We start from the raw sequence: 19,127 nt of genomic DNA, 5'->3' as shown, positions 1-19,127 counted from the left end.
CTTGATGTTTCATGTCACTGAGAATGTTTTGACGGCGTGCAATAAAAAGCGAAAAAAATTATCACGGTTGGCATTTAACAACCAAAAAATGGTAAATCATTTCAGAATCACTGGAGTTATTTTTAATTAATATAATTCGCAAGCCTTACTTTTGCCAGACTGGTCACCGTGATCACTGCTTGTTGTTTTGATGTTCGGCAATCTTCAAAGGAGGAAACAAAAGGCAAATAGCTATATGTTTTGTCTACGGTCAAGACCAAAACATGCGAACTAAACAATGAACTTTGTCAAGCTATTCGCATTTCACACGCATGCAGTTATTGATATTTAAATCTTTCTGAGAAAACAAAACTTTGGGTGACGTCTTTCTTAGCAACGGCTTGATTGACATAGACTCGCACCGTTTCCAGGCACTGCTATGTCTTCAAAGAAAAGTGCCGACTTTCTCCCCCCCTCCCCCCCCCCCCGACCCTGCTCTGAAACCGCTCCAGAGGAATTTTTTAACTTTACAAAAAGGTTGTATCTTAACATGCCATTCATTATAAGGTAAATAAAAAATGGGGGTCACCGGACTCCTTTTTGAGTAATAACACTTGAAGCTAAAATTAATGGTGTTTTTAACAGGTTATACCTTTGCTACGGTTACCAGTGACATCAAGAAAATAACCACATTTTGTTTTTTATCAATGATTTGTTTGATACCATTTTTGTAGTGGTAACTGATAAATGTTTGTAGCGCTGACCCATCAAAATATAAGAGCTGGAAACAACTGAAATCTGTTTTTAGCCTTCTTAAGGACGTTTGCGCAAAAATTTTCTACTCGATAGATTTTTTTAAATTTTTTACTGCGGCCAGATAATGAGTAACTTGTTTCAGAAATGTAAAAAAAGTTGGGGTCACCGACTTTGTTTCAGAGAAAAAGCGTGTGCAAAACTACCCTGATTTTGAAAAATTGGCGCGCGTAATTCAGCAGTGTTTACAAGGCTTGTAGTTAATATAAATATCGAAGATTAGTGAACGGAGGCAAACAATCTTAGTCACATTTTGTAGAAGGGTGTCCGATACGTAAATAATTGCTAATGTTGCTATCCTTTTTGTAAGACTTAACCCTGAAAAAAAGGCATTAAAAACTGTCGTACGGCAAAACGAAAAGCTCAGAAATCGCAATTCAAACGTAAGTCGGACAATAAAAACAAACTTCCACTCGATAGATTTATTTCATTTTCTCGCAAAACGTAGATATTAATTTACAAAAGCAATCCGTTAAGAAAAAAGTAGGGGTCACCGACCATTTAAGAGAGCAAACTCCAAGCGAAGTGAGCAGAACGGCCACCTTCCCTATATGTGCTTAGAAAGTTTTCTCAGCGTTCGTGCTCAAAGTATGACGTGGCCTCACGTTGCGGCATGAATTACGTGCGCAGTAAGGATGCGCATCGTACATAACAGCACTGTAATAACTATTTTAAAAGTACTCGTAACGCTCGTTATTGATCTTATTCTGTCTTTCAGCTTCTTCTGCAGCAATAACTTCAACGGTGTCGGTTTCCGGTAAAATCAATTACAACTGCTTTCTTTTCTTCTAATTTCTCCCTTCAATGAACAAATAATAAGAATATAAAACAGGTCTACAAAATTAATATATATGATACAACTAAATAAGCAAGTTCAGTTTAAAGTACTTATTTTAGTTATCAAAATTACGAAGATATTGAAAGAATAATGCTTTTAATTTAAACATCGTGTCAGAGTTTTCTGTATGCAAATGCTCCTTACATACCCCTTCGTACAGTTTGATATTTATCTATGCTAACGAACTTAAAAAAAAACTTGACAACAACAAATTTGTCAGTAAACAAACCAAACTGATGCATTCACTTATAATTAACAGTTTATCTTTTAGCAAAGTATCTGCTGTGTTTACTCGAAATTAGATAGCATTAGATATCTCAATGAGAGCAAATCAGAATAAATTGTGCTTAATTATTTGTTACATATTTTTTTCTCCTCAACAGCATCTTGCTCCTATTACTTCAACCAGCGATATGGACGATTTACCAGTCCAAACTACCCGTGGAACTACCCAAATAACCAGCATTGTACCTGGTTAATTGAGGCTCCTCCTGGACAATACATTTATTTGTACTTTGGGTCATTTGGACTTGAATCTGATTACAACTGTGGGTATGATGTCGTGGAAGTATTCGATGGAAACTCAAGGTGGAGTCCCATGATAAAAAGAGCATGCGGCCAACAGCCGCCATGTGATATGTATAGCAGTGGAAGGTTTCTCTTCGTGAAGTTCTTAACCGATGGAAGTGCCACGTATCGTGGCTTTTCTGCTACTTATTATGCTGTGTCGTACAATTATGGTAGGGCTTCCTTTAATTTTTGTGAAAAAAAAACACCTGTCTAAATAGGTCAATCAGTAAAAGATGCTGTAAATTACATCGTGAATAAATACAGCAGAGATAATCTCCTTTCACGGTACTTCATAAGCAGCAATATATAACGCCTTTCGGACGCATGCACAGTACTTAGTTGAATTGGCTGCCTTAAAAGTATAAATCCGTATGGTGGTAAAGATTGTAAAGCCTGCTATAAAATATTATGTTAAGAAACACACAACTTACTTACTTACAAACACTTCAGATTCAAAGTAAAAAACTGTGAGAAATATGCCGTTGCGAAATTGGGAGATAGCTTTGTGCAAATTGACCTGTTTTGTATTCAACTGTATTTGTTTTTGTTTTCTCCCAGGTTATAGCGTCCGTCAAAGGTTGAATTCATATTCAACGTTGTGGTGCAGTATGACCAGCGCTGCATTGAACATCACTTCAACAAGCTGTGAGTAAATTATCTTTGTATGTTTTATATTGAGCTACATATGAATATACAATTATGTGCCTTAATATTTTCTGTCTAATATTTCAGTCGTATTGTGGAGTGAATTCTCTAAAAACTCGTGCTGCTTATAACTTTCCATTTATTACAATTCATTACAATTTAGCACAATTCATATTGCTAGACAAGTGACTCGATTCACGCACGGATCTTTGTAAAAATATGTTAATGACATTTTATCCTATGCCTTGAGGAGCACAGACAATCGAAAGACTGAAACACTGTGGTTTATTCTGCAGTTTTCAACATTTGAAACAATTTTCGGCGTTCGTTACAACCTCCAGCATCCAAGTTTTCCCACCGAAAGTCTTGCTGGCAGCGCGCTTCAGATTATTTTCAATACCTTAGTTTAGGTTTTGCGTAAATGAATGATGAACCAAATTATCATCTCGCATTTAACTTTCTAACCTGAAAGCTTCGCAAGACCAACTAAAAAGGGCAAACTAAAATACAGACGTCGAGGCATTCACCAAACACCAAGAATTACTTACCACTGCCATAACTAGACACCCATTTATGTCATTTTCCTTTGGCTATGTGAAACGCGGACGGGGGGTATCCGAACTGGATTCAGCAAAGTTCAAATCTTTGAAAATTTTCACAATGCGCGTGCATTCAATCGCAGTAATGCCTTGTTGTAATATATCCGCAAAGTATCTGTTATGTGCATAGGATGATGCAGTGTTTACTCGTGGCATACCGTTAAAATATCTCAATCGCAACTCGATTTTTTTTCTATACGCACTTGTGTGTATACTAAGAAATCATAGAATATTTCACGGTATGTAATTCGGAAGACGCTGCATAATAGTTCATAATATGACACATAGAGCAAATGGAAGTAAAAAGATTGACGTGCATATTTTTTTTTTCTACAGCAATATCTCCAACGAAGTCTTCTAAATATTTTTCATCGACTGCTTCGACTAATGGTAATCAATTTGTGTACCTAAGAAAAAGAAAATATTTCCAGTCTTTTTACAATTACGGAAAAGGGACTTTCAGCCAATCAGAGCGCACGCTTTATTTAGGGTATTTTCTACATCTGTTATAATACATAACTACCCTTACGAGATTATGTATTTCTATCAAATTTAAAATTGGATGGTTTTCGAGGAAACGAATTATAGGAAAAGCAACATATATCCGAATTTATTATCTCAATTGTTCAGTTGAAAATACGTCGAGCCAAACTTGAGTGAAAGCATATTGTTTGTATAATTTTCGAGAAAGTTGAAGCCTAGGACTCGTTAAGCGAATTTCTTTCTTGGTTTTATTTTTATTATAAGTAAACGAAAAATAATTGTTGTCAACAAGGTCTGATAAATTTGTTAGCGAAGGTTTCGACTGTATCGCACAGTCTTCATCAGCGATTAAAGTGGGCTCACGTTGTCACGTGAATGCAAATTGTTTAATCAAGTGACAACAGGTGGTTAAAAATGGCAGGAAGATCATAGTCCCCGTCTTTGTTCAGCGTTGGGCGTTAACGTCTGATATGGATGGCCTCTTTGATTTTCCTTATGTCATCTACGGACTCTTTATCTAGAATCTTGTCTTCTTCCCAGTCGCTCTCGTGATTGGCCTGAGACTGGTGTTCCCGCATTGCAGATGTTGTTTGTTTCTGATGTTCACCCAGTCTCTTTTCCAGAGTTCTCGCTGTGACGATAGCTATGATCTTCCCGCCATTTTTGACCACCTGTGGTCACGTGATTAAACAATTTGCATTCACGTGACAACGTAAGCCCAATTTAATCGCTGATGAAGACTGTGCGATACAGTCGAAAGCTTCCCTTACAATTTTTTCAGACCTTGTGAAAAGAATAATTTTTCGTTTATTTTCAACCAACGTCAAGATGAGCGTACATAGTCTTATTATAGGTAGTTTTAATTTTTAATCAGTTTGAAATTGCAACAAAATAACCAAGACAGTATTTAAGAGGCAGGCAAAATTATTTTTTGACGCGAATTTGAGTGGGTTTTTTTTAAGAAAGACAGCTTCTTAAACAAGTTCTTAAACAGCTGATGCGTAGTCTGCAACTTTTTTGAACAAACGTACTCATGAGCGAATTCCATAGAGTTGAAATTATGGTGAGAATATTAGCATTGTGCCTATTATAACATCAAAAAGCAGACAACCCAATAAAATAATCCGACCCTTCTCAAATTCTTAGTTATTATGCTTCATCATTTATACTCCCTTAATTTAGTTCCTTCCTTTTTATGTTAGCGCTCTCTGTATGTAGTTTGATATTTATCAATTCTAACGAACTTCACAAGTAACCAAACTTGTAAACAAACAAAACTAAAACATTTACTTAATAGTTTATCATTTAGCAAAGTTTCTGCTGTGTTTAATTTATTCCAAATTAGTTAGCATTATATATCTCAATGTGAGCAAATCACAATATAATGTGCGTAACCGACTATTCTTTTTTTTATTATTTTTCCTGTTTAACAGCACCTTGCTCCTATTACTTGAACAAAGGATATGGTCAATTTACCAGTCCAAACTACCCTTTGCAATACCCAAATAACCAGCTTTGTACCTGGTTAATTGAGGCTCCTCCTGGACGGTACATTTATCTACACTTTGGATCATTTGATCTTGAATATTGTGGCAGCTGTGGATGTGACGTCGTGGAAATATTCGATGGAAACTCAGGGGCGAGTTCCATGATAAAAAGGGCATGCGGCCAACAGCCGCCATGTGAGATGTATAGCAGTGGAAGGTTTCTCTTCGTGAAGTTCTCTACCGATGGAAGTGCCACGTATCGTGGCTTTTCTGCTACTTATTATGCTGTGTCGTACAATTATGGTAGGGCTTCCTTTTATTTTTGTGAGAAAACACCTGTCTAAATAGGTCAATTAGTAAAAGATGCTGTAAATTACATCGTGAATAAATACAGCAGAGATAATCTCCTTTCACGGTATTACATCAGCAATATTTAACGCCAGTTGGATGCATGCACTCGAGCATGCACAGTACTCAGTTGAATTTGCTGCCAAAATAATAAATCCGTATGGCGGTAAAGATTGTAAAGCCTGCTATAAAATATTATGTCAAGAAACACACAACTTACTTGAAACACTTCAGAATGTCGAATTGCCAGATTCAAAGTGAAAAACTGTAAGAAATATGCCGTTGTGAAATTGGGAGATAGCTTTGTGCAAATTGACCTGTGTTGTATTCAACTGCATATGTTTTTGTTTTCACCCAGTTTATAGCAGTCGTCAAAGTCTCGCTGATGCATATTCAACGTTGTGGTGCAGTATGTCCAGTGCTGCATTAAAGATCCCTTACACAAGCTGTGAGTACATCACAATTATGTGCCTTAATATTTTCTGTCTAATATTTCAGTCGTATTGTGGAGTGAATTCTCTAAAAACTCGTGCTGCAAAAACTCAACCTAGTAAAATGGCCAAGCTCACAACGAGTCTCTCGTAGCTCAGTTGGTTAGAGCGCCCAACCGGTATCTGGGAGGCCATGGGTTCGATTCCCGTCGGGGACTCAGAATTTTTCTTTGTCCCATGTTCGTGTCATGTAGAACATCTTATCTTTATTTTTAACTTTCCATTTATTACAGCCCTTTGCAGCACAATTCATATTGCTAGACAAGTGACTCGATTCACGCACGGATCTTTGTAAAAATATGTTAATGACATTTTATCCCATGCCTTCTAGCCTGCGTAGCAGGCGTCTGTGTAGTTTTCAGCGCGTTTAAGAGTGCGCGATCGCGAGAAGGCCGCGCGAGGAAAAATGTTTTCCTCGCGTGGCCCTCTCGCGCATTTCGCGTTTCTCCCATACGCGCGCTATAAAAACTACTCAGACGCCTGCTACGCAGGCTACATGCCTTCAAGAGCACAGACAATCGGAAGGCTGAAAAACTGTGGTTTATTCAGCAGTATTCAACATGTGGGACAATTTTCGGTGGTCGTTATAGCCTCCAGCATCCAAGTTTTCCCACCGAAAGTCTAGCTGGCAGCGCGCTTAAGAATATTTTCAATATCTTGAAAAGATATTGAAAAAAATTATTATCTCGCATTTAACTTTCTATTCTGAAAGCTTCGCAAGACCCACTAAAAACGGCAAACTTAAACACAGACGTCTAGGCATTCACCAAACACCAATTGCAAGAATTACTTACCACTACCATAACTGGACACCCATCTATGCCATTTTCCTTTGGCTATGTGAAAAGCAGACGGGGGGGGTTATCCGAACTGGATTCAGCAAAGTCAAATCTTTGCAAATTTTCGCAATGCATTCAATCGCAGTAATGCCTTGTTGTAATATGTCTGTAAAGTATCTGTTATGTGCATAGGATGATGCAGTGCTTTCTCGTGGCATACCGTCAAAGTATCTCAATTGTAACTTGATTTTTCTTTTATACACACTTACGTGTATACTGAGAAATTGTGGAATATCTCACCGTATGTAATTGGATAAACACTGCATAATAGTTCATAATAATACATAGAGCAAATGCAAGTAAAAATACTGACATGAGTATTTTATTTTCTATAGCAATATCTCTAACAAAGTCTTCTGGGTATATTCCATCGACTGCTTCAATTAATGGTAATATATGTACCTAAGAAAAAGAAAATATTTCCAGTGTTTTTACAATTACGTCAATGCGACTTTCAGGCAATCAGAGCCTACGCTTTATTTAGGGTTTTTTCTACACCTGTTATAATACACAACTAGTTCTTACGAGATTATGTATTTCTATCAAGTTCAAAATTAGTTGGTTTTCGAGGAAACGAAAGTTAAGCGCGGCTTTTTGGTTGTTTTAATTATAGAAGAAGCAGGGTATATCCGAATTTATTATCTCATGAAGATCGATTGTTTGAAACATTAATACGTCGAGGCAAACTTGAGTGAAAGTTTATTGTTTGTACAATGTTCGAGAAAGTCGAAGACTAGGACTCGTCAACCAAATTTCGTTTTTACTTTTATTCTTATTATTAGAGTTTGTAGTCTGCAACTTTTTTTGAAAAAGCGTACTTATGAGCGAATTCCAGGACATAGAGTTAAACTTATAGATAAAGTATTAGCATTGTGACTAGTACTATTATAACATCAAAACGCAGACAACTCAATAAAATAATCCGTCCTAATCTCTCAAATTCTTTGTTATTATGCTTCATCATTTATACTCCCTTAATTGAGTTCCTTCTTTTTTATGTTAGCGCTCTCTGTATACAGTTTGATATTTATCAATTCTAACGAACTAAAAACAAAAACTACAAACAAAACTGAAGCATTTGTACTTTTACATTTTGTTTATCATTTAGCAAAGTTTCTGCTGTGTTTATTCCGAATTAGTTAGCATTGGATATCTCAATGTGAGCAAATCAGAATACTATGTGCGTGACTATTCTTTTCTTTTATTTTTCCTGTTTAACAGCACCTTGCTCCTATTACTTGAACCAACGATCTGGTCGATTTACCAGTCCTAACTACCCTTCACACTATCCAAATTACCAGCATTGTACCTGGTTAATCGAGGCTCCTTATGGACAGTACATTTATCTACACTTTGGATCATTTGCTCTTGAACGTGCACGCAACTGTGTGTACGACGTCGTGGAAATATTCGATGGAAACTCAAGGTGGAGCCCCATGATAAAAAGAGCATGCGGCCGACAGTCACCATGTGGGATGTATAGCAGTGGAAGGTTTCTCTTTGTGCAGTTCTCTACAGATGACAGTCAAACGGATCGTGGCTTTTCTGCTACTTATTATGCTGTGTCATACAGCATTGGTAATGCTTCAATTTATCTTTTATAACAACACTTGCCTGAATAGGTCAATCAGTGACCAATGTTGTAGTTAAGTCGTGCATGAAGCCGATACAGAAAAATATTCCTTTTATTGTACTGTTAGAGTTAAATTACTGTTGTGAAGATTTGCATGTTTTGTGTTCAACTGAATATATTTTTGTTTACATCCAGGTTATGGCGTCCATCAAGGTTTAAGTTCAGGAGCAACATTGTGGTGCAATTTGTCCAGCACCGCATCATCGAACCCTTCAACACATTGTTAGTAAATCATTTTGTCCATTTTATATTTAGGTACTTACATTTTGGTACATAGCTATAGATTGAATGTATCGTGAACAACGGTACTACGGTAACCCGCCCTGGTAATAGCTTGTGTCTATTAATTAGATAGTCATATTTAGTTTTTCCATGATTACGTTCCCAGGCTAGACAATCAATTCTTACAATTCGCTTTCACGATCCCATAATACATCTTGTTTACCCCCAAAAATTTTTTTGCATAAGCATTGTTTTCAATTTCTCTTGGGATGATTGTACGTCATTGTAAATCCCAAGAGAAATCGAAAACAATGCTTATGCAAAAATTTTGGAGGGTAAACAAGATGTATTTTGGGAACGGTGAAAACAGCGAATAACCTTCTTTGCAAGAATATGTAAACGAGATATTAATTGGTAGTAGGAGATAACAATTAAAATTTATGTTTATTTTATCTCCCATAGCAATATCTCCAACGAAATCTCTTGGTTATATTCCATGGACTGCTGCAGCTACTGGTAATTCTTCAGTTCTTAAAAAAATACGACTTTTTAATTCAGCAGTCCTAGTACATGCTTTCTTTAGGATATTTGCTATACTGTTAGAAATCTCATTTTACAATGTTTTTTTCATAAAGGTGAAAATTTTGTTGTTGTTTTTATGTTATTGTAGTTTTATAGAAATTTCACTTGGAGGTCATCTATTCCTAGTAATATATCAAAATGGACAGTGTTTCATTATAATGATTTCCAAACACCGAGAATTCGAACGGAGTTGAAAACACGAAGCGTAGCGAGGTGTTTCTGAATAAATTCAAGGTGTTTGGAATATTATTAAACACGGTCTTGAGCGTTTGATATATTTTTTCAAGCGAAACTAAAACTAAAGAATATACGGGGAAGAAAATCCTAAAAATCAATGCTAGTTATGAACAGATATCCAATCACTGTCACTGCTACGATTTTCTCGTTTAGAATTTAAATCATCAATGAGTTGAGAACTCCTCTGCAAGTTCTCCTTGATTGATTGTCATTATTTTAGTTTAACATGATACAGCATGCTAATAATGTTTGATTATTTTCTCCACCATTGATGCAAGACTCTTTGTTACGATTCTATTCCTTGACAACCATAACCTTAATTATTACCTTTTTACGTCTGCGCGACCTACTGAAAAAAAAAAATGAAAAAGCAATGTGTTTATGTTTTAGAGTTCTCTCCGTTCTATTTAGCAGGCTCAGTGAACATCCAAGCATCAGTTACCACGGTAACGCCCACTGCTTCTCGGGTGCCATTTGTATTGCACCTTCCAGCCCAATGTCAGCATAACTGTGTTAACACGTGGGGCAGTTATTACTGCACTTGTCAACCGGGATACAAGTTACAAGCGGACGGGAAGACTTGTCTGGGTAAGTGAAGGATGGTAATAGCTTATTAAATTTTTGTAGCATTTTTCACGAGAATAAAATACGAGTAGCTTCTTGGTACCAAATGACGTAAAACAAAGAATTCATTCAAACCACAGTAGAGCAGCTAACCAATAATGCAGCAATAAGTACAGATTTTAGGGATACATGTTTTAAGGTTCGCCATCCAAGACGTAACTCCTTTTAATATGATTAAAGATTGAAGCGCAGCCAGGATGAGACATAATAAAAACTATAAAAAAAAGTTCACTGGCTAAACTTATTAAAAATAATAATAAGCTTTCGGCTGTCGCTCTACAGCCTTCGACGGATAAAAAGCTAAATACAAAAAAAAGTCAATTATTTATCCGTCGTAGGCTGTAGAGCGACAGCCAAAAGCTCATTATTATTTTTAATAATTCTAGCCAGTTAACGTTTTTTATAGTCCTTTAAATATAATTGGGTAATGAACATGCGTTTCTTGCTTGAAACCTGAAGGGGAACCAGAGTGAAAGTGAGCTTTTTCCCTCTCAAAAAGAGGAAACCAGGTCCCTTAGATCCGCCACTATTAATGAAAAGAAAGGCATTTAATTTTAAGAAAAGCTACCTTCCGACCTTCCCTTTTATTATTTAGTTTCTTCTTGCTTTAAAATGCTTATTTTATCTCACAATTAAATAGCCTAGACAGTTTACTTTTTCCATTATCTTGTCCCATGAGATTTCAACGTGCCATGAAATGCTGCAAATAATATTTAAATTGGTTATTGTTTCCAGATATCAATGAATGTGAAACTCAAAATGGCGGCTGTACACACGAATGTATCAACACTCCTGGGTCTCACTACTGCAAATGTCGCGAAGGTACCACGATGGGCTTTGACAACAAGACTTGCCATGGTAAGGCCATAAAACGACACGAAATAACCTGTCAAATGGATCATTAATCTGCGAAAGTTGACGCTTCTTTCTCACCTTTCTTTGACACTTTTGAAGAAAACCTATGGTAAGATCTCTGAGAGTTCCCAATTTTGATTTTAAAGCTCCCGTCCGTGAGACCTGTTAAGGTTCAGATTTTTAGATCGGAAAGCCCTCATCAACATTTTGTCCCAACCACGCTGAGACAAGAACGAATTTTGATTTATATGGATGTGGGCGAGTAGTTTAATCATTTAGATATTCGATCTATCCCTTTTTTCATCACTGATCTAGTTGGTAACGACTTGCACAGACAACCACACCGAAATAGACTTCATTTTTAATATGTAAGAGAAAACAAATGATTCTTGCTTTAAAATGAAGTAAGAAAAAGGGAAGAAAATAACACTTTTCACCCACTTTGCTAGCAAAATGATTGCAATAGTTAATTGTGTTTTATGTATCTTGTAGATACGCATACCATGCATACAAATTATAAAATAAATGTAGAACTATCTCGCTTGTTGAAGACATTGAGCAAAAAGAATTGAACACTCTTTTCTCGATTCTATGTAAGAACACATAAAGAATATCCCTTATGACCGGAAGTGCAAACCAAACCAGAAGCTGGGAGATGAGTACGTCTCAAGCTACATGAAAATGATCATTTATTTCTAGAAAAAAAATAGCATTTTAACCGTTACATAGAACTTCCGTACTGTTTTTAAATGCTGTGTTTATTATTTTAACTTTTTCCAGAGCCTGGAATTAATGTGAAGTGTACGGATGAGGCAATGTTCATCTCCCTAGAGAGGAGATCTTTCCAAGGATTTGATCCCAGTAAACTGACTCTCCTCTACCCGTCATGCCGTGCATCCTACAATGATACCCACATTACCTTGCGCACCAACCTAAACGACTGTGGAACCACGCATAATGAAAGCGAGGACGCGATAACGTTCTACAACAAAGTGCGAAGCGTTGCGTTTTCTAGCGGGAACGTCATAACGCGGGATCAAAACGTGTCAATTCCGTTCTACTGCAGTTACGGACGAAAGGCAATAGTACGAAATCCAAGTTTCAAAACGTGGAAGAACTATGTGACTTCTTCTGAAGGTAACTTATGTAGTAAAACTGTGTTTTTTCGTATGTTTGTTTCTGTTTAAACAATCTCACTGTTCTCAGTTAGTATCTAAGTTAGTACCTTACGTGCGGAATTCCAAACGAAGGATTGCTTTTTAAAATTTCCGAATAATGGAACCTCCCCCAGGAAAAGAACACACTGAATAATTTTATATGATTCTATTTGACACTCCTAAACACATAAATAATTACATTTTCGGACTCACCTATCCAGGCCAAGAAACTACGTTTTCAGAAACGTTGACCCCATGCACTCTTAACGTACTTTAAAGAACACACATTACCGGCAAATCATAGCTATATACCCAGGAGCTAATTGTTTTGCTGGAGAATACTGAATGTTTAATTGACAAGAGAGTTCTGAAATTTGAACCCAGTGCAACGTTCAAGTGGTGTGAACAAGGTTATGAACCGAAATTTTATCAGCCATATACTCTTTACTTGAGTTTTTTGCTTTGACTTGTTTTGTTCTTTTTGGGATTGCTGGGACCAATGTACCGGGAGGAACTTAACCGAAAAATGGCCGAGAGGTAGGCCTCTAATCGTTTTTGTCTTTTCATAGGTGGATATGGCAACTTTACCTTCACAATGGATCTGTTCAAGTCAAGTAACTATTATACACCGTATAACTTTCACGACTACCCAATCACAGTAAACCTGCAGGATCGTTTGTTCGTTCAAATCGCAGTCGAGGCACCCCAGTCTAACTTGGTCGTGTTTGCTGACACCTGCAAAGCTACGCCTTCCACAGACCCATACTCAGTTCCTCAGTATATCTTCTTACAAAGAGGGTAAATACATATACTTAAGTAAAGTTATCAGGTATTTGCTACTGTAGACGTGGAAGTGTTCTGTGCACTGACTAATCTTCAGCCAAAGAGTCCAGATAGAACAGATAGATAGAGCCTTACAAAGGGTGTCAAGTCTTTTCGAAAAGTTCTGGAATAAAAAGGGCCTGGTCTGACCACATTCGTACATACTTAGCCCAATTTGTTAATCCATCGCCAAGGCGCAAGCATAAACAACTAACAAATAACCAAATAACTATAAGTTCGATTTTTTAGCTAATAAAACCTGTCGTCTGAATTTGTTTGACGATGTTCTATTTTGGTGATGTAACTTGACAGGATTATGCTTATTTAGCAGGGCGCTCGAGTATACAAAGTACCCGAGTACAGAGTTCAAAATGTTCCACCATCAAGCTATGAAAACCTCAGTGTACACTCGCGTTACTCACTGAACGCAGGCTTTTATTATAACTGGGGGGAGAAAACGACAGTTTATGTCGGCCAAACTGAAACTAAAATAATTACAGCTTAATCTTTGGCATAAATATGTAAGGTATTGCGAAGGGTCGCGTAAGTGAATTTTAGAAAGGGTACGCAAAGTTTACCCTATTCGAGTTACTTGGTCACCTGTTTATACTAATTTTTCTGACTTACTTGCAGATGTGGGTTGGATTCCACTCTCAATTACTCGTATTCCATCAGTTCTAAGCAGCGCTTTAGTATTCAAGCTTTCCGTTTCATTGAAGACCATCCAGTTGTCCACTTGCACTGTGAAGTCCTGGCGTGTCACCGTAACACTGCCCGCTCACGCTGTCTTCAGGGCTGCTCCCGCAATCGTGGGCGTAGGGACGAGGAGCCTGGTTCTGAGAGCACTCAAGTGTACGAGATGTCGTCGGGGCCACTTACATTCAAGAAGAAATCAATAGGAAAGGTTGACAAAAAAGGTGAGTAACATAATTTTGATCAGAAATCTACAAGCACAGAGGAAATCAGTTGGGAAGCTTGTAGAAAGATGCCCAATTACAGTGAGTTTAAAATTGAACACTATTCCTGTGCTGTTTTAGGATCCCCCTCTCCCCTTAACAGTGTTGGTTTCTCACTTTCAATCTTGAGTGCAAAAGGTTGTTATTATCTCAACGCTGAATAGGGAAGGCGAGGGAAAGAACAAAAGTGCAAAGCTTCCCAAAAGTTTTGTATGTAGTTGTAGGAAGATTACTGGAAAAAGGAAGAAAATACAATTGCTGCTAAAAAGCCAACTGCACATGCAAGCCTTGATAAGTAGGAACTACAGGGGACTGCGCCAACCCTTGTATATAGGTTGTATTAAAACAGTTTTTAAACCACAGATAAGTCAGTAAAAAATTTAAAACCTGATAAACTGTTGCACTCCCAATATTAAATATCTGTTTTATTTCTTACTGATTGCAAGGACAAATATGACACAACAGAAAAGAGCAACTTACTTTACAGTGACTGAATTCTTAATAAGAATTGACGCTTTAAATACGGTTTCTGTAGCATGAAGCGACAAGACGTATGATATTTATCTTGGATGTGATGTTACCTTATCTCAGATTACTCCAAAGCTTTCTGTCAGGTTGCCCCAGCAATATTAACGTTAACGCTGCCTACTCGTACTTATGGGCGGAAAAAGGCATTGTGAAGTGTCTTACCCAAGGACACAACACAGTTACACGGGATCACTCGCCGGCGATCCGGAGTCAACACACCAACCATAACCCCACTGTGCCACACACTTTCAATACCTTTTAAAATTAATCAGATTATTTGTTTTGCTAACCTTTTAGCTGAAGCGCAAACAAACATGGCCCCCATTACAGCCGTGGCGGCGGCTGGTGGAGTTTTTCTCCTTCTTGCCATTGCTCTTGCTGTTGCAGTCATCCACGTAAAGAAGCATTTCAAGGGTGCTTTGGCAGACCGCAACAAAGTCTACGCGATGGAACAATTCAACAAGTACGTGAAGGAAGAGAACCCTTACGACAACGATGGCTTTGCTCAGGATGATGACGTGAACGAGCTGGGAGAGCAGAACATCGACATGAAGGCTTCTGCTTAGAAGGCTCTCTTCCCACCCAAGGGTTATAGGGAGGAGAGTGGTGTAACGCGTGACATTAATGGTAATACTGTATAGTACTGCCAATGCGTCCTTTTGCGTTTTTTGTATATCTCATTATTATTACACATTGGTAGTATATTTGTCATAAAGCAGTTTTCATATGACAAAACCACAAAGCGAGATGAAGGCTTTGCTTAGAAGACTTCCTTTTCACCCAAGGGGCACGGGGGAGAGGAGAGTAGGTGGTGTGACGCGTGACATTTTGGTTGTGCTGAAGCATTACCAGTGCTTTGTTTTGCTATTTTTTGTGTATCTCATTATTATCATGGCTGTTGTCATTGTCCAGTTTTCCTATGACCTACCAGTAGTAACTGAATCTTCAAGACACCACAAATACAGATAGAAAACAATCAGAACTCTAATCTAAAACGTACCGTGATGCAACCGTGCCAAGCGCGAGAGAACTCGCGAAAGCGAGCATGAAGACTTCTGCTTAGTAGACTTCCTTTTCACCCAAGGGGTATGGGGTAGTGGTAAGAAGGTGTTGTGACGCGTGACATTTTTGGTAGTGCTGTAGCACTGCCAGTGCTTTGTTTTGCTATTCATGTATATCTCATTATAATCATATACTGGCTAGTTTATTTGTCACAGAGCAGTTTTTTATGACTTTATAGTACCTGCAACATTAAGAGTGACATAGACACTACATATAAGGATAGATCAGAACTCAAGCAAAAACGTACATGTGACTGGGCTAACCGCGGAGACACTCGCCAAAGTGTGGTCGTGAGTTGTTTTGGTTTTGCTCCTAATTGGTTTTAAAAAAGGAAAAGAGGCGTTTAAACCAAAAACACAGTGTTCGTATAATGAAAAACAACCAATGAGAGCACACTTCAGTTCTCAACACTGAGTCAATTGAGTCAATTGAAAGCTACTCTATTCAAGCCTTTATTAAAAAGAGAAATAGAAGTAGGTTATAAAAGGTCGAAAGGGTTTTTATCTTCATCTGATTCAAGGAATGTATGTTCTTAACAATCATGAAAGCCTCAGCTTTTTGCATTTAAACTTGTTTTACTTACATTAGGTTACTGTACTTAGTAAGTCGTACTCCCGGGTGGGGGGACTCGCATATGAAAGTGACGGGATGCTCGTCGTCTCGCTTAGGGGTGTAAATTTCGGACTTTTGGTCTCGCTTAGGGTGTTCCGGGGAAAAACGCCCAAAATGCCAATATTTTTAGCCATAATGGTCTCGTTTAGGGTTACACACAAAGAAATATACAAATATAAACTCCATTCTTAGTTTTTTGGTATCTTTTAGGGGTCAAGAAAGGCTTGAGCCACACCCAGATTGGTCTCTTTTAGAGGTTCTTTTCAAAATTTCCGACGAGCATCCCCGTCCCTTTAATATGGGAGTCCCCCCCCCCCCGGGGTCGTACTTAGTTATAGATCTTGACACGCGCTATATTGTAAGGTATATATCATGTTATTCATGATATTTTATATATTCCCATGTTATTCATTTGTTATGTATTGTAGTTATAGCAGGTCCACATCAGCATTTGCTGCAATTTTCCTACATACCAAATAAAGTTACTTACTTTACTGATCGTTGTCATTTCAATGTTCAAGTGTATCTACTCTATCTAACGAGGACAGTAAAGGTCGAAAGGCCCATAACGTAGCTGTTTGGCGTTACAAATTTTATCTTCTTAGTATATTTAAAATGACATGTAATTTTACTATCAGGTCATTTGTCTGAAGGGTTAATCGGTCAGGAATGATGTTTTTTTAGCTGCAGCGTCCGTGTGGAAAGCAATGGCTTTACTGTGTAAGAGGATTCTCGAAACGTTAACCGTCCTTCTGCCTTTAGTTTTCATGATTATGAAATAAATTTCATAACAATGAAATACATTCATGACCACTGCACCAGTTAACCCGGGTAGCCAATCACAGACACTACTCGATCTCTGCGGTAGACTGGATGCGTCATCAAACGAACTTCACGCAGGAGAGAGAATACCCGATTCCCTCTATAGCGCGCGCCTGCAGGGAATCACGGTAGTTGTATTCATCAAACCATGCGCGAGACTCAGCAACGTGCATGGTTTGATGAATACAACTACCGTGATTCCCTGCAGGCGCGCGCTATAGAGGGAATCGGGTATTGGGAGATTTACTACTTAAGAGGGCGTCTTTCTTAGAAGCACCCACTCAATCTCGCTTAAAAAATAATTTTGCCTGAAACTCTGTCAGCTGAAAGACATTACCAAGGCAAGAACTAAAACAGATATGGTTTGATTTGAAATGATATTCTGGCCGCGTTAGGAGCCTTAAAATATTTTCCCTTGTCGGCGCCGGTCACAACGTCTCGAAAATTGAAAAATATGCACTTTACGTAACACTGTAAAATATTTATTTCGCATCATCCAGCCGCAAATTTTATATCAACTTGCTCATAAACCTTTCTAGTTTTACAAGACAGTCACAATTTGCCTCTCAATTCTCCTGAAAAGGCAAAATCGAGCGTATTATGACCACTACTAATCGCCTTTGAGCAAAGGCTGTAAATTGGCTTCGATTTAGAGGCTATTTTTTAAATTTTGGGACCAACCTAATACTTCTAGCCTATCCAGCCAACAAGAGTAGTCGTTTATCTACAAATATGTGCAAAATCCCATGTACGTTTTCAATATTTCAAAAATTATGACCGTTTTTATCAGCACATGTACCAGCATTTTCGATTTTTCGCCTATATTAAAATCGACTTCTCTCGAGCAGATTTTGACACACATACAGCCTACCTGCTTCTCATCTCGGCTTATGTCCAACGTTAGACGGTTAACAATCCCCAGATTGCTATAAAATCTCATAATAACTCCAGCAAATTGGTAGGTATTGCCTTCAAAACTTGAGCACCACGGCATCTATCGAGTCCCTTGTTAGCGAGCGAAAGCCCGAATCCAAGGCTACATTTCGCACTAAATACCCCATTAAACACCGTTTCAGAGCCGTATTTCTTCGAGAATCAGACAAAAGACCCTCCGAGACTGGTATTTAGAGAACATAGCCGTGATTTGAGGTCTTAAATTCCGAAGAAACAACACCATTTACAGTGTACATCTCGACAATCGATACTGTGTGATGCTGTTTCCGCAGAGGTCCGCATAAATGGGGAGACCGCTGCTCGCCTGTGCCAACAACCACGGCTAAATGTTACCATATTTTTTTTAAATCAAAATGTGGAAAGCAATTTCGAGTTTTAAAGAAATCAATCCTATAAATAAATAAACAAACACGAAGCCTCGTGCCAAATGGCCCATACTGTCACAGCTTATCCCGGTTTCGATAGCATTAAGCGGCTAGGAATATTTCTACTCCCTCCTGGATGGAATTCTAGTCCATCGCAGTTCCCCACCCCCCGGCCCTCCCAGCATTATTTTGCCGGTACCTATTTATACAGCTGGGTGGGTAGAGGCGCTATGAGAGTAAAGTGTCTTACTCAAGAATAGTACAACACAGTAACCCTGGCCAGGGATCAAACCCAGACAGTTCGATCTGGAGTCCGGCCGGCGCGCTAACAAATAGGCCACCGCGCCTCCCATATGAATGAATGAATAAATAAATAAATAAATAAATAAATAAATAAATAAATAAAAAAAATAAATAAATAAATAAATAAAAAAAAAAAAAAATTGCCTCATCCTGCCATTTTTATTTCTCTGGACAGTTAGTGTCGAGGTTTTGCGGAAAGTGTTTATTTGAATGTTTCCTTTTTCGTGATGGTGTTCTGATTTGTAGCAGAATTTAATGCCAGATCAGTGTCTGTGCTCTCCAAATTTGCGTGAAACATTTT

The 19,127-nt window shown here is 38.0% G+C and overlaps 1 protein-coding gene across 1 annotated transcript in view; it reads left to right on the top strand.

The window, feature by feature from the left end:
- LOC144662193 (scavenger receptor cysteine-rich domain-containing protein DMBT1-like) overlaps positions 1 to 15,433 on the top strand; it is a 31,900-nt gene extending 16,467 nt beyond the window's left edge. Inside the window, exons 14-26 of the mRNA XM_078522957.1 lie at positions 1,511 to 1,549; positions 2,014 to 2,370; positions 2,759 to 2,845; positions 7,428 to 7,481; positions 8,314 to 8,670; positions 8,861 to 8,947; positions 9,410 to 9,463; positions 10,181 to 10,354; positions 11,126 to 11,248; positions 12,026 to 12,382; positions 12,972 to 13,200; positions 13,858 to 14,141; positions 15,006 to 15,433. Coding sequence (XP_078379083.1) covers positions 1,511 to 1,549; positions 2,014 to 2,370; positions 2,759 to 2,845; positions 7,428 to 7,481; positions 8,314 to 8,670; positions 8,861 to 8,947; positions 9,410 to 9,463; positions 10,181 to 10,354; positions 11,126 to 11,248; positions 12,026 to 12,382; positions 12,972 to 13,200; positions 13,858 to 14,141; positions 15,006 to 15,274 — 2,471 coding nt within the window. The 3' untranslated portion in view covers positions 15,275 to 15,433. The remainder of the gene's footprint in view (positions 1 to 1,510; positions 1,550 to 2,013; positions 2,371 to 2,758; positions 2,846 to 7,427; positions 7,482 to 8,313; positions 8,671 to 8,860; positions 8,948 to 9,409; positions 9,464 to 10,180; positions 10,355 to 11,125; positions 11,249 to 12,025; positions 12,383 to 12,971; positions 13,201 to 13,857; positions 14,142 to 15,005) is intronic.
- The last annotated feature ends 3,694 nt before the right edge of the window (positions 15,434 to 19,127 follow it).

This window comes from Oculina patagonica, chromosome 1, assembly GCF_052425735.1.
Source record: "Oculina patagonica isolate OP01 chromosome 1, crgOcupat, whole genome shotgun sequence".
In the NCBI taxonomy this organism is placed as follows: domain Eukaryota; kingdom Metazoa; phylum Cnidaria; class Anthozoa; order Scleractinia; family Oculinidae; genus Oculina; species Oculina patagonica.
Note: the sequence above shows the minus strand (reverse complement) of the source record. Positions and strands in the feature narration are given on the sequence as shown.